Source organism: Macrobrachium rosenbergii, chromosome 3 (genome assembly GCF_040412425.1).
Source record: "Macrobrachium rosenbergii isolate ZJJX-2024 chromosome 3, ASM4041242v1, whole genome shotgun sequence".
NCBI classification, from domain to species: Eukaryota; Metazoa; Arthropoda; class Malacostraca; order Decapoda; family Palaemonidae; genus Macrobrachium; species Macrobrachium rosenbergii.
This window is the reverse complement of record NC_089743.1, coordinates 64,111,785-64,127,519: the sequence shown is the minus strand read 5'-3', so window position 1 is coordinate 64,127,519 and position 15,735 is coordinate 64,111,785. Positions and strand designations below refer to the sequence as shown.

General features: G+C 35.8%; 1 protein-coding gene across 3 annotated transcripts; it reads right to left on the bottom strand.

Moving 5' to 3' along the window:
* Positions 1-484: 484 nt before the first annotated feature.
* Positions 485-15,350, bottom strand: LOC136856605 (carbohydrate sulfotransferase 11-like). Of its 3 annotated transcripts, none has more exons than XM_067134536.1 (6): positions 14,966-15,350; positions 7,004-7,184; positions 2,691-2,743; positions 1,986-2,251; positions 1,653-1,784; positions 485-1,139 (listed from the first exon to the last, which is right to left on the bottom strand). In XM_067134536.1, exons 2-6 carry the CDS (start codon positions 7,054-7,056, stop codon positions 636-638), a joined length of 1,008 nt encoding a protein of 335 aa, XP_066990637.1. In that variant the 5' UTR covers positions 7,057-7,184; positions 14,966-15,350; the 3' UTR covers positions 485-635. The 3 variants fall into 3 exon arrangements, with proteins under 3 accessions (XP_066990637.1, XP_066990646.1, XP_066990652.1); XM_067134545.1 differs by having other exon boundaries at positions 15,095-15,350; XM_067134551.1 differs by lacking the exons at positions 2,691-2,743; positions 14,966-15,350 and having other exon boundaries at positions 7,004-7,156.
* Positions 15,351-15,735: the final 385 nt, after the last annotated feature.

The window sequence follows — 15,735 nt, the reverse complement described above, 5'->3', positions numbered from 1 at the left end:
AAACTTCCTGTGCCTACAAAGACGATGATACAATATCCACTGATATAAATCTTTTATGCTACCATTATTAAAGGAAGTGTCCCAGAACCTTTATTTATTCTAAAAAAGAGTACACAAATTGTGCTTTGCTTAATTACTCAGTAGTTGTTATAATTTCAAAAGGAAATTTCTGCATCGTCATATCTTGAATGCTTTTAAAAACGTCTGTGATTATTGTGTAGTGCTCATTTTACATCAGCATTCATATTCTTGTTTGTTCAGTTGTTGTGGCAAAAACTGTGATCTCTTGGGTATTTGTTTAGCTTATTGATAATGAAAGATTGCTTATGGATAAAAAATGTGTATACTTAACAGCCTTCTGATAATAGTTATGTATGTTTTAAGACCAAAGAATTTTTAATATTTCTGTTTTCCTTTGCCATTTCGTTGTTCAATGATCAGTAATATGTTGATCTGTTAATAAGATTATATTAAATGTAGATAAATGTTTGCTTACTAATATTTTCGGTTTATTTTTCCTGTAAGTGAAAAATACAATATTTTCTTAACTGTTTATTTTGAAATGCATGTTAACTAAAGCCTCTGATGAGAAGAGAAATAAATATGAATACGGTATGAGGGAAGGCGATAATTTATTAATCGTATTCAAATAACTTGAAGTCCCTTGCATAGACTTTACGCAGAGCAACCAACTGATCAGGACGTAACTGTTCTTCATATTTCTTCCACAAAATGTTGTCAATTCTCCTGGATGTTCTGGTAACGTTTGGAAAATGGAGTTCGACTTGAGCACCAATGAGTCGCAAAAACCTTTCAGAATCTTCTTGAAGAGTCTCCATCTTGGCTATGACGTCATATTCGAGAGCGCACGGGTGACACAGGAACATATAGGAGTTCCAGTGACTGTCGCTCTTCTTCCCTTTCCCTAAAGTGAGGTAATCGACGAATTCTGGCCACTGGATGTCGCCTAGCTGGGCGCCAGGCCTCTGCTTCGCTACGAAAGGGAGCACTTTCTTTTGGAAATACGCGTCCCCTTCGGGGACGATCTTGTCCCGGTAGGCCGATGCCAGTCTATGGAACGGGTGTCTCACCGCGATGAGCTTCGTGTAGGTTTTTAGTTTGAGCTCCAGAGGCGATTCCTGCAAAAACGATAAGTGACTATTGAAAATTGTTGAAGGCAAGGTTCATCGTAGGGTATAAAACTGTTATGAAAAAGAAAATTAATTATCGCATGGGGGCAACTACTTAAATGTTGGTGATTATCACAAGACACCTAATTATCATTTTCTTCAATTGTTTACATTAATTGTCTAAAAGGCTTATGGATATATATGTATACATATGTGTGTGTGGTATACATGTATAGATAGTTATATATATAACTATATATACATGTATATACATACATACATATATACTGTATATATATAATATATATATATATATATATATATATATATATAGATATATATATTTATATATATACAGTATATATATAACGTAATGAAATGCATCTACTTGGACAAAATGTAAAAAAAAAAAAAACTTTCAGGTCTCCGTATAATGATTGTTTTAAGCAAGTTATCACGACAAAACGACCACAAGAAAATATGATAGGCTAAATGAAAATGCAGAAATAATCATCTATATACTCCAGTCTTTTTCACCAGCTGCATCTTGTATCCGTATTCGTGAGGTGTCAGCAGAGGGATTGCGGACAAGTTCCTCTTCGTCGTAAGGTTTGTGAGGTACATCCAGACTCTTTTCCAGTTGGTGCAAGCAACCTGGCAGAATACGAAACAGATTTAGGGCGGGACATCTTCAGGATAGTGCATCTTTACTGCTTGTATATTACCTTTTCAAAGATTTTTCTCCCAGAGAGTGAACCTTTGTGCTCATCTGTGTCACGACAACTGTCAATAGACCTACGTATCTCTCCGTGAGTCTATATGTGCTTGTTTGTTTCAGCTTTCTCTCTCCCTCACCTTGGGAATATAACAATAGATCGCCTTCCTGGAATCATCGACGAGCAGATGGCTAAACCGCTCATCTTGGGAAAGCATCAGCAGGTCCAGCAATTCTTGTTTCGGTAGGCCTAAGCTGTCGCAAGCACTCCTGACAGCATTTTTGCGCTTTTCCTGTTCTCGAAACCAGGGCTGCCATCCATCTTCCCACGGGGAGTTGTTCGCCACCAAGTCTGTGTGGTTCGCAGAGCTTTGGTTTCTGTCGGCAAACAGCCTCATCAAACCACCTTTTTGGAAAACAAGAAACATTAGGAAAGGGTTGTTTTCAATGTGAATCAAAGAACATTAGATTCACATTGAAATGAATGTAGACATATTGTGCTTGGTATTTTTCTGCACCATTTACGAGTGTATATCCTTTCATTTAAACTTCGATATATTATGGTATTTCCAGCAAAGGCAACAAACTCATTACAATTCTCACTTTGATTCACAAACACATCTCTGAAGCTTCTAAAAGGTAAAACATCGATAAATTTTATCTTTTTTTTTTTCTTTTCCAATTAGTTCGTAATTTGCTCAGTCTGAACCCTTGCTCCTTTGCAAAATCATAAATCCTTAGAGATAAAATCTGAGATTTTAACAATATTTTTCGGTGAAATCAACAATTCAATGTCTGGTGAAGTTTTACCTTCGTTAAGTTTCCAAAGACAGAAAGAAATATACCTGAGTTATATGAAGAGCCTTCTCTGAGAATTATGTCTCTCTGATAGACGACGCTGAAAACAAAAATCATATCTGTGCAAGTAAGAAAATATGACAGAAATCCATAAAAAATTTAGAATATAAATAAGATTTTCTGGCAATTGATTTCATAATCGCAACGTTGGTCTATCACTAGAGAAGTGCTTATGAATAATAATTTGGTTTATGAATCTATTACCTTCATTGTTATTCAGAATGAGCACGTTATATATACTAAGCTAGACAGAATGGGCACTGACTAGCTTAGCAAGTGCACACGGGTTAAAATACCTTATGACAAAAAGTAAAAATACAAAAGCCAAGAGAAGTATAATAAAATTGGTGCCAATGCACAGTAACAGAATATGAAGCAACTGGCAGAAGCATATACATAATAAACAGTTGTTGAAAGATAAACCAGGAAAGTTCAGGCCAAGTGCCAAAGAGCTGTAGATTGGGATAACAGCCTCAAGTTCCAAAACACTTCTGCCAAGAACACTTAACAAGTTTTTAACACTTCAGATACAAAAACCTCTGACACAGAGTATTGCGAGATCGTACAATTTGACAGTAACTGGGTGTAAGCAATAGATAATAATATCCAAGTGGATCTTGTTTGTCCTCCCCCAGTTGACAGTAGGGGAATCATGACGCAGCCACCCACCCCCTGCAAACTGGTTTGTCCTCCCCGGGTGGGGGCGGGGTAGTAGGGGAAAGCGAGGGTAGAGGATACATCCACCCTCCTCCTGCAAACCTGTTTGTCCGGCTCGGGTTAAGGCGGGTAGGTAGGGGATTGGGAGGTTAGGAGAGACAGCAGGGCTGAGTTTCAGCTCGTAGCGCGCGCCAACAAGCACGTATTAGAATAAGCATTAGAACCAATAGCAAAGGATCTTTATTGATGAAATAATGAAGATGAGGGCTATGCACTATATTATTAGATAACGGTCTAATTCACAATTTTTCAAGGATAAAGATCTTGGGATGCTGCTGACATCCACACAAACCAATATTTTGCGAGAGCTGAAGTATGAGTGTCAGTGCATCCTCTCTAGAAATATAGGAAACTTCACAACAAAAAATGCATCGTTTACTAGCGTCACTACAGAAGATATGTGACTTGAGATAATGCTTAGAAAGTCGAAAACAGCACCAAGTATTGTTAAATATTCAATCCGAGGCTAAGAGCCTTGATACAAGTTTAAATTATCCCCGCAGTTCAGTCTCATACCATAGTGACTATCTCAGCATGAGATCCTCTCCAGGTTGCTATTGAAGCTAGCAGCCATCTCATTTCACGTTAAAGGGAACCAAATGATATGCAACAAGAGTTACATCATCTACAGGCTGCACCATACCATTTTCAAGGGCAGCAATCCCTTGTTTAGTCTGTTGATGCCACAAGGATGGCCGTTAGTTTTAGACTCCTGTATGACAATACAGAGACGTTATAATATTTCCAAAGAGGCACGAAATTTTAGCTGAACTGCTTTTCCTAGTGTGTTTCTTGAAATGTGCTGATATACTAAGCTGTTTATAACTACGAAGCAATAATCAGAAGAGAAAATAAAATCTCCTCACTTTTCTGAAAAATCAGAACATACATACACCAGATTCAGAAACACGAGTCTCCCATACCAGCTAGTAGGACTCAGGATTAATCTGAGACACCACAGGCAATAAAAGATTCCTTAGGTCAAAAAGGCTTAAGCAAGCAATTTTATTTAACATGCAATAAGAAATAAAGTCATCTCTTTTGGGTAATGAAAGACTTCAAATACATTTGCACCGTAATGTTTGCTACATAGTTTATACCATCAGATTTCATGGCTTTCATTGCCATTTCAGAATTATTCTGATGATGTGTAGGAAGCCCTTCTCTACAATAAACATTAGTGATTCTACACATGAGCAATGCTGCTAATGTACTTTGGAAGCAAGACACAAGCTCTAAAAGAGACAGAGCTAAGATCCCAAACTTTTGTTAAAATTTACATTTCTTTTGATTAGAATAAGATGCACTGTGGGAATCAATTCATTATTGCCAGAGATCAAAATTTGAAAATCTTCACAAAACAAAATTATCAGACAATTTAAAATATGAACAAAGGAAAAAAGAACTTTAAACCCAGCAGAAATAGCATCAACATCAATCAAGTAAAAAATGCATCGAAATTTCTCCGGTGCAATCGAGTTTTCTGTACAGCGTATAATGCTGCATGAAACTCTGAGCTACGACCGGGCAGCGCTTGGTTGCTCCCCAGATTCGGTAAAGTGAAGGTGAGTCGGCGATGCCTCCGGAATTGGACTCAGCAGTACCAGATGCATGATCCATGGTTAACCTTAACCTTTAATAAAATAAAAACCACTGAGGCTAGAGGGCTGCAATTTGGTATATTTGGTGATTGGAGGGTGGATGATTAACATACCAATTTGCAGCCCTCTAGCCACAGTAGTTTTTAAGATCTGAGGGTGGACGGACAGACAAAGCCATCTCAATAGTTGTCTTTTACAGAAAGCTATCAAGTTTTCTGTGCGGCGTATAATGCTGCATGAAACTCTCAGCTACGACCGGCAGTGCTTGGTTGCTCCCCAGATTCGGTGAAGCGAAGGTGCGTCGGCGATGCCTCCGTAATTGTACTCAGCAGTACCAGATGCACGGTCTATGGTTAACCTTAACCTTTAATAAAATAAAAACTACTGAGGCTAGAGGGCTGCAATTTGGATTATTTAGTGATTGGAGGGTGGATGATTAACATACCAATTTGTAGCCCTCTAGCCACAGCAGTTTTTAAGACCTGAGGGCGGACGGACAGACAAAGCCATCTCAATAGTTGTCTTTTACAGAAAGCTCAAACAATGATACATCTGTTGAAATTTCAGAAATGCGTCTGACTACTGTATCTTCAAGCAACGGATCTCACGCGCAAGGGAGCGGAAATCCATTGTACGATAATCTTTTACTGACGACCCAGAGCGTAAGACCAGATGAAATGATAGCCACCTGGCGATGGCAGCAGCGGCTTTACTCAGTTGTCACATAAATAGCAGGACAAAAGTACTGACGATCATGCACAGCTGTTACTGAAAGGCGGGAATGCTCGGTGTCGATGGATAACCAGTTACATAAACAACGGGTGTCAATCAAGTATTATCACCGTTACTATTACCATTACTTACATTTAGCCAGCCTTGTGCTGGCACGGGCTCTTGCACTTTAGCAGCCCGTAACAATATCACTGTTATATATAATTAATACAAATGTGAACATATGCACGCACATATGTAATATATATAATAATATATATATATATATATATATATATATATATATATATATATATATATATATATATATATATATATATATATATATATATATATAATTACACAAAATTACACACACACACACACATATGTATATACGTGTGTGTGTAATTTTGTGTAATTATATATATATATATATATATATATATATATATATATATATATATATATATATATATATATATATTACATTCTTACATATGTGTGTGCATTTGTTCACATTTGTATTAATTATTTATAACAGTGATATTGTTACAGGCTGCTAAAAGTGCATATTCGTGCCAGCACAAGGCTGGCTAAATGTAAATAATGGTAATAGTAACAGTGATAATACTTGATTGACACCCGTTGTTTATGTAACTGTGGTTATCCATCGACACCGAGCATTCCCGCCTTTCAGTAACAGCTGTGCATGATCGCCAGTAATTTTGTCCTGCTATTTATGTGACAACTGAGTAATGCCGCTGCTGCCATCGCCAGGTGGCCACCATTTCAGCTGGTCTTACGCTCTGGGTCATCATTAAAAGATTATCGTACAATGGATTTCCGCTCCCTTGCGCGTGAGATCCGTTGCTTGAAGATACAGTAGTCAGACGGTTTTCTGAAATTTCAACAGATGTATCACTGTTTGAGCTTTCTGTAAAAGACAACTATTGAGATGGCTTTATCTGTCCGTCCGCCCTCAGGTCTTAAAAAACTGCTGTGGCTAGAGGGCTGGAAATTGGTATGTTAATCATCCACTCTCCAATCACAAAATATACCAAATTGCAGCCCTCTAACAACACACACACACACACACACACACACACACACACATATATATATATATATATATATATATATATATATATATATATATATATATATATATATATATATATATATATATATAATGAAGAACTGCAAGACAAAAATCAACATAATTCTACGGAATGGCTGCAGAGGGCATTTCAGATAACTGAACCACTTACCAAAGCAATGCGGAGCAACACCCAAGAACACTCAAAAACAATTTTCTTTTCATTTTCTCGAAGCATCAAATTCCTTGTGGTCTTATTGGTCATTGTTCTCCATTTTCTCCTCCTGCGTGAGGTATCTGCCTTTAGATTCCTTCTGCTTTCTTTATTTCAAGAATTTGTAGCGCGATTTTTCCTGAAAATATTTGCACGGTGAATAAAATTCATATTCATGAATTTATATATGTATATATATAAATATATATATATATATATATATTTATATCTAAATATATATATATATATATATATATATATATATATATATATATAAATATATATATATATATATATATATATATATATATATATACATATATATTTATATATTAATTTAAATATCCATATATATAATCAGGGGTGATTTTTCATTGAACGCTAGGCGCTCATTGTGTGCCTATGTAACTCCTTATAAAAAGGCAATTCAGATCATATTATTTCGTGACAAATACTAGATATATACTGTAATATTAAATAATTGAACAAAGTCGTAACCTTTGCTAACAAGCATGTAAAACGATATAAGGAAAATATGTATATATTTCCTTTGCTTCGTTACTTAAAACGTGCATCCACTAATCGCCCCAATCATAAACATTAAATTTAAAAATAATTACAAAAAGCCTTATTTTTTAGGATACTGGATCTCTCTCTCTACTATTTTTTAGCCAAAATAAGAATCAGAGAAACTCCTTTTGGGGTGCTTGATGAAAACAAAAGATCCTTGTAGCACCAGTCGAAAGATCTATAATTCTATGGACAACAGTCTATCTATCTATAATAACATCAGAGTGGATCTTGTTTGTCCTCCCTCGGGTGACAGTTAGGGAGACTTGACACAGCAACTCAACCCTGCAAACCGGTTTTTCCGCGCCGGGTGGGGCTAGTTAGGTAGGGGAACAGGAGGGTGGGAGAGACATCCACCCTCCTCCTGCAAACCTTTTTAACTGTCCAGGGTTGGGGGGCGGGGTAGGTAGGGGATCGGGATGGTAGGGGAGATAGTACTATAAGTCTTGCACGCTTCTGACCACCAGCATGATGGAGCGATTCAGTTACCGAACAACGAAACTGTAACATGTTTCCAAGCTGGTCATTTTTAAAAGCATTATTCAATTCTGAATATTTCTATATCCAGCATTAGGGAAAGAATCAGATATTAAAACGCGTCAAATATCTGTTCTGTTCTCACGTTATCGCTGTTTAACCGCAGTTCTTGTAAGCTCTACAAATGATGTTTAAAACTTGGGGTCACTGGGGTGTATACCGTACACTTGCATTCTTCTGTCACAGTGTAAATGTCATTTACATCTTTACCAAATATCCCTTTGGAAATGGCTCACCAACCCGGTATTGATGTCGTCACTAAGCTAATTATAAAACCCTTCGACAGTTCCACTTTCCATTAAAAAAAAGCTGTTGATAGGCGATGGAATGGCCAAAGCAAAAATAAATTTGATTCAGGTAAACAAAACATTACCAAAAATGTTTAACTTGGAACTTTATAGCAGTTTTTCTTGGCTGTATGGCAATAATTCAACAAGTACCACTGTTGCCCAGTGTATACTAATTTCAAAATGTCATTCAGTATGGAGTGAAGTAATTAAAAGACACTAATATTTAAATAATATACATCCTGCAATTGCACGTGCTAAAGTCTTTGAGCCATATACAGGCTTATTTTAATCTTGAAAAGTAAATGTACAACTTGATAAGCAAAAATAAGTTGCAAAAACATAAGTTTGAAAAACCCGAAGAGACAATGAATAACTCGCCCACTAAATGCAAGAAGTTTTGATGGAGTGAATCATCTAAACACTGGTTCATGCTGAGTCCAAGGTTCGACTAATTGCTGGAAAATCATTGATTGATTGATTGATTATAGCTACTGAAACTGGCATAACAACAGAAAGTAACTGCGACCGTTTATTAAGGGTCAGGTCCAGAATGATATATTTCACTCAGAAATACCGAAAGACAGTTTATTTTCTGTCCGCCCTCAGATCTTAAAACCTACTGAGGCTGGCTGCAAATTCTTATGTTGGTCATTAACCATCAAACATACCAAATTGCAGGCCTCTGTACAGCTTTTAAAAAAGTTAGCCATAATCGTACTTCTGGCAAAGAAACAGGCCACCACTGTTGGCTGAGATTTTGGGCCTTGTTTTCAAAGACAGATCTATTTTCGCTGTACAGAAAACTCGACTGCGCCGAAGAAACTTCGGCACAATTTTTACTTGTTTTCAAATGCTGTCGAAAATTAGCTTGAACATTACTGGAGTATGGCTATCCAGCTTCATGAAACATCTTATGTGAATTTTTGTCAGAAAAGTACCGTTTTAGGCTCCATTGATAGGAGTGAGGAAGTGCGTGAAAGTCCTCAGATTTACTGATGCTAAAGGTACATCAAAGGTGGTTACAAAGCATTTAGATTAACCAGGATGCGCGATAAAGGCGGTCGTTCAGTCGCATAATGGCGCCGTTGTTATCGTAAGTGCATTTAATGGGGTACAAAATACGATTTGAGAGATAACGCCAGATTTTTTTTTTTTTTTGGCTCCACAAAAAGAACTTCAGTTTTTGATGATATTAGTTTTCAAAAACTTGTTACAGCAAGGTGGAATTACTAGTCTAGATCAGCTAGAAAGTCAAAGAGATATGGAAAATCCTAAAACTCTGTTTGACAGTATTCAGGAAAAGGCAGACAAGTTTGAGGGTAGAACGAAGGATAAAGCAAAAGGTTTTTCTGTATATTTGAACTCTGATTGATTTTTTTTTTTTTTTTTTTGCTAGTAGTATTTTTCAGTAACAGATTATTTGTTGAAATAAAAAACTATGGGTCTAAGTTTTTTGTACAACTGCTGTTGAAATCACACTGTCTAAACTTCAAGATCCCCGTAGGGTGCTAGCGTCGTCAGTATACCTCATGCGGTGCACTGTAGGCATTACTTAAGATTCTTTGCAGCGTCCCTTCGGCCCCTAGCTGCAGCCTCTTTCGTTCCTTTTACTGTACCTCCTTTCATATTCTCTTTCTTCCATCTTACTTTCCACCGTCTCCCAACAATTGATTCATAGTGTAACTGCGAGGGTTTCCTCCTGTTACACCTTTCAAACTTTTACTGTCAATTTCCGTTTCAGCGCTGAATGACCTCCTAGGTCCAAGTGCTTGGCCTTTGGACTAAATTCTATATTCAGTTTAGTTCAGTTAAACTTCGGGATATTAGAGAAAGAAATTACTTTACCTTCCTCATGAACAAGAGGTGACATCTCAGTGGACAAAAGCATCCAAAAATTAGTTTATGAACTTTTTGACAACATCCTGGAACAATTCAAGATTTGATTTATGTCTTTAAAAAAGCCTGGAGTGTCCAGAGATGGATTTAAAGAAATCAAAGTAGTGTGAAGAATCTTTCCCAGACCAAGGGTTTTCCTTGAAAAATAACTACTTTTTTATTATTTTGTTATATCAAATCAGAGTGAGCTTTTGTGTTTTCGGATAATTTTTTTTTTGTACCCAATGTTTGTCCAGAAGCATCTCGTATATATTATTAAATGGCGTGTTTCCAGAGGTACATCCACTTGTAAAGTATAGTTCTAACATGCCAACGCTTCGGCACTAAAAAGGATAAAAACTTGCTTAGGAAATTTACAAGGTCAAGAGAGGTTGCCGAATCTGTCTTTGATGTATCCAAAAGTCTTTCCTCAAGAAACAAGCGAAAAAATGCTAAAATCTTCATAATATAATTATGGAAGAATTATGCACAAAAATCAAGAACGTAAATATATTTCTTCATAATTTCAATATTATATATATATATATATATATATATATATATATATATATATATATATAAGAAATATATTTATTGAAATTCAATTTATATATATATATATATATATATATATATATATATATATATATATATATATATATATATATATCAGGTAAGAAATGCCTGTGCCATTTATGATTCAAAGATTAGCAACAGAAAACTTTTAAAATTTTGACATTGTTTCAAAGCTATGTTCCAATGGCCTTTGCTCCAATATATTATTTGTGCAAAGCGTTTTTTATCTTTAATGCAAAACCATAACATAAACAGCACGGTGAATATTCATACCGAGCTTTTTTTTGAATTATATACTCATATATATATATGTATGTATATATATATATATATATATATATATATATATATATATATATATATGTATATGTTCTAAAATGTGTGTGTTTTGTTTGTATGTGTGGTTGGGCTGTTGTGACCCCGCCACCCACACATCAGACCAAGCGGGCGAAGTAGAAGATTAGGTGCGCCACTCGACTCACGTACGCTAAGCCGAAAAGGAGCCTGGGGCAAGTAACCTCATCCCTAAAGACCTGCTTAGAAACTGGAAGGTTGTACTCTTCTTCTCAGTTGTAATGTAAAAAAGAACGTGTGCATTATAGTATGTACATTATAAACAAACACAACCGATGGCAGAATAGGTAGCCGTTTCAAAGGCAGGTCCGGACTAGTACTACTACTGTTATTCTGACTCGCGCGTGATGAGAAAATTATACTCTACTATAATCTCCCATCTCCGGAGCTGAATGATAATCAGTAGGCGTTCCGCTAAATTGTGAGGTGTTTAGAGGAATGAGGATAACGAGCCTAAAACCAGACAGGAAGAAAAAAGAAGCATTTTAAAATCACGACTTAGTACCAAGCTGTAGCACCTTCATATTTTTACAGTATTTCATTCATTTTAAAACATCGTGAGTAGCTTTTATCATTAAAATTGTCAATGCCTGAATTCAATATCGTTTCTGGCTTAGGAGTTTTGGTTCGTCATGAGATATTGGCCTAAAATTGAGCGATTTATTTAACCTAATAATTTTGCACCAAATGATTCAGATAAAATAAACCCAAGAATACTTGCTGTTTCATCTCTTCCCAAATTAGATATAAAAAGAAAGGTTCTTTTTTTCAGAGTAAGTCTTGCTGCTCAAGATACCCGTTACCTTCTGGCGGAAACTCACAATCTTGAGCTTTTGCAGTTTGATCACTCCATAAAAAAAAAAAATGAATTACGGCAGATGTTATACGCTCTCAGAAATATTTTGACATTAATGGTTACTGTTTATCAGTTATATAGTTCAGACCATGGATACTGGAACTTCATCCAGAAATCTCTCTCTCTCTCTCTCTCTCTCTCTCTCTCTCTCTCTCTCTCTCTCTCTCTCTCTCTCTATCTATATATATATATATATATATATATATATATATATATATATATATATATATATATATATATATATATATATATATTATATATACTAATATATTATAGTCTAGTTATTACTCTTTGAGTAGTTAAGATTTTATTTGATTTACTGACGGCAATTTAGTAAATGATTCTGCCCTGTTCTGTTTTCTTTGCATTTCATTTGTTTTGTCTTCACCTCCCTCACCTCTTACTAACATCATGTTTTCTAAATTAGGCAACTGTTTCTATTCTCTCACACCTGACTGCAAATTGTGCAGCCTTACTCAGTTCGAGGCTGCGTCTTAACACCACCTTTAGACCTATACGTCTTTACCATGTATGGACAGACCTATACCTCCTCGAGGTCTGGGTACTAATGGTTCGTGTAATTTCACCCTCAGGAAATAATCTCGTGGAAAAAAACCTTCGTCTTAATAAATACACTATGAACAGAATTTGTCTTAAACTGCGAAGTCCCGTAGTCATTACTGAACATGACATCTGCGTTTTCAAATAATCTAACATGAAACTGCATGATTCTTAGATGAATTGCCGGGAAACTAGACCTATATTCTCCCAGAATATCGGTTACGTATCATCAAATGAGATTCATACTGGTACTTTCCTGCTATTGAATGCGGGAAGTGTAATATCATAACTCTCGCTGCATGAAGAATGTAATTCCAGTACACCGCTCCCACAACAGAATTAGGAAATTGAGGCATGCGCGTTTGGTAAGTCAAAATCTTTTTTTTTTTTTTTTCTGAGCTCACTAAAGTCAGTTATCACGTCAATTGTTTAAGAAACTTGAAAATAGTTTAAATTTCTAAAGTATTTTGGCACTCAAAACTGCCTGATGTTGACCAAGCAATAAACTATCTATCAATCTATCAAACCATTTAATTAGTTTATTTAAAATTTGTGTTTACGGTTTGTTCATTTACCTGGTTTTTTTTTTACAGTTATATCGCAGCCGGACGCATCGAGTAGAAAAAAAAAGCAATTTGCTCATCTTTGTTCTCGCGCTCCACATGTGCGTTAAATAACTGTTCCCAAAATTGTGCAACTGAAGAACATTGTAAGCCAGCTGAAAGTCTGGCTATGATTGCCAGTGAAATATCTACGGTACAAATACCTCTGAAGTAATTGCAATTAGAGAAGATAATTGTATAACCTGGAATTAAGAACTTTCCCAGTTTCAAGTTCACACGGACTAAAGATAATGTGCGTTCACGCACACACACACACACACACACACACACACACATATATATATATATATATATATATATATATATATATATATATATATATATATATATATATATATATATATATATATATATATATATATATATATATATATATATATATATATATATATATTATCTCACTGCCATAGTATCATAGCACCATCGAGTTTTTCTTTCTTTAAGACAAAATGAAATCGACATATTTTTGAACTCAAAATTATAGGCTAGTTTTTCGTCAACACTGAAAACAAGTAAAAAATGCGCCGAAGTTTCTTTGGCACAATCGAGTTTTATGTACAGCGTATAATGCTGTATGAAACTTTCAGCCACGGCCCATGAAACTCAGCCACGGTCCGGTAGTGGCCTGTGCTGCCTGTTAGTACCTATAGCGGTGCCAGAAGTACGATTATGGCTAAATTTAACCTTAAATAAAATCAAAATTACTGAGGCTAGAGGGCTGCAATTTGGTATGTTCGATGATTGAAGGGTGGATGAACAACATACCAATTTGCAGCCTCTAGCCTCAGTAGTTTTTAAGATCTGAGGGCGGAAAAGTGAGGACGGACAGACAAAGCCATCTCAAGAGTTTTCTTTTACAGAAAACTAAAAATGCGGAAGCTATAACTAAACAACACAAACTGTAGAATTTGTTTAGTATCATTAATAATTTTACTGTTAGAATTCTCATTTTATCAAGGAGTCTAATAGCCAGTTTAGAATATTTTGCCCTGTTATGATAAAAACATTATAAATATTGGTAGACTGACTGTGAACTGAAGAGTAATTTTTTCATGTACAGCATGATGGAGCAGGCTGGTTTCATTTTCAGTGAGTAGAATGTAATAACTTGCAACTTAAATAAATTAATAAATAGATCTAAATTAGTAAATAAATAAATAAAATATAATCCACCTAAGATACGATGCTAAACGTCTTCCCAGTAGTCAGAACTGTCTTGGTGACAGTTGGCACTTCATGAATTATATGCAGACATCATTTCAAATTCGCATGACTTAAGTATCTAAAATACCAGATTTGCGAAGCAAGATCCTTCAATAGTAGATAACTAATTCTTTCAGATAAAAGGCTTTGAAATCTTTTGAAAACATTTCACAAACCTTTGTAATGGTACTATGACGCAATATATACAATGGGTATTCAGAAATGCATGTAAAATTACCTAATCCTCTTCACCAGAAAAAGTTCAGGCTTAGAAAAAAATTATGGAACATCAGAAAAAAAACAAACATTCTCTAACGTTTTCATATTTGATAACCACGAGATTTGATCGAGAAATCCCAAGTTCTACTGTATTAGTTCGACGAAAACAAGCATCCAGGAAGGTACTGTAAAATATCTTAATAAATCGTAGCAAAATTCACTGCATGTCTCACAAATTCAAACATCAAGTCTTCACCGTTGTATGTGCATGAATTAACCAACCACTTGTCTGGAACCGCTTTACCAGAACTTATCAAAAAAAAATCAAGAACACACTCGATCTACGATACACAAGCGGAAAGAAGACCTTTAACAATGTCCATACATGGAACAGACAGACAGCCTCTCCGTAGTGATAACCTCCTGGAGCACGGCGCAGTCCAAACTGACACCGATAAAGCAGTCCAAGGTTGAAGCAGACGGCTTCTCTCTCTTGCCAGAGCTTGTTGGAGAACGGCGAGCTGGAACTTCTGGGCGATATCCTGAGTAGTTCGTCACGCCACGTGAAACTCAAAAGAGAACTAGCGGGACTTGTCTTGAGTAAACGATTGGGAAGTTTAGATAGTACCACCAGAGAATCGCTCCTGCTACCGAAAGGCACGTTCGTTCTCACAGCATGATTATTTTTCCGTTTGTATTTGCATGGTCATTTAAAAGAGTTTATCTGCATATATCTACATGCCAAGTACTCTTTGGTGATAAGGAAACGAGTGGTGTAACGGACGTGAATTATCAAGTTCAAGCTTTTCAAATTCCGTTTCTCAGCAATTATTGTAGTTTGAGATTGCTAGACTAACACTCTTTTTCAAGTTATATTATTCAGATTCCGATTCTCAGCCAGTATTACAGTATGAGATTGTTAGACCAATGCTCTTTTTCAAGGTTATTTTTTTCAGATTCTGATTCTCAGCAAGTGTTATAATTAGAGATTGCTAGACCAATACTCTTTTTCAAGATCATTCTTAA

Bases quoted from the DNA above. Each gene is read 5' to 3' on its own strand.
- LOC136856605 (XM_067134536.1), bottom strand. From the start codon at position 7,056: ATGAAAAGAAAATTGTTTTTGAGTGTTCTTGGGTGTTGCTCCGCATTG. The intron at 2,252-2,690 runs GTATATTTCTTT...TTTTCCAAAAAG, and splicing joins AGGCTCTTCATATAACTCAG to GTGGTTTGATGAGGCTGTTT. The intron at 1,785-1,985 runs GTGAGGGAGAGA...GTATTCTGCCAG, and splicing joins TCTATTGTTATATTCCCAAG to GTTGCTTGCACCAACTGGAA.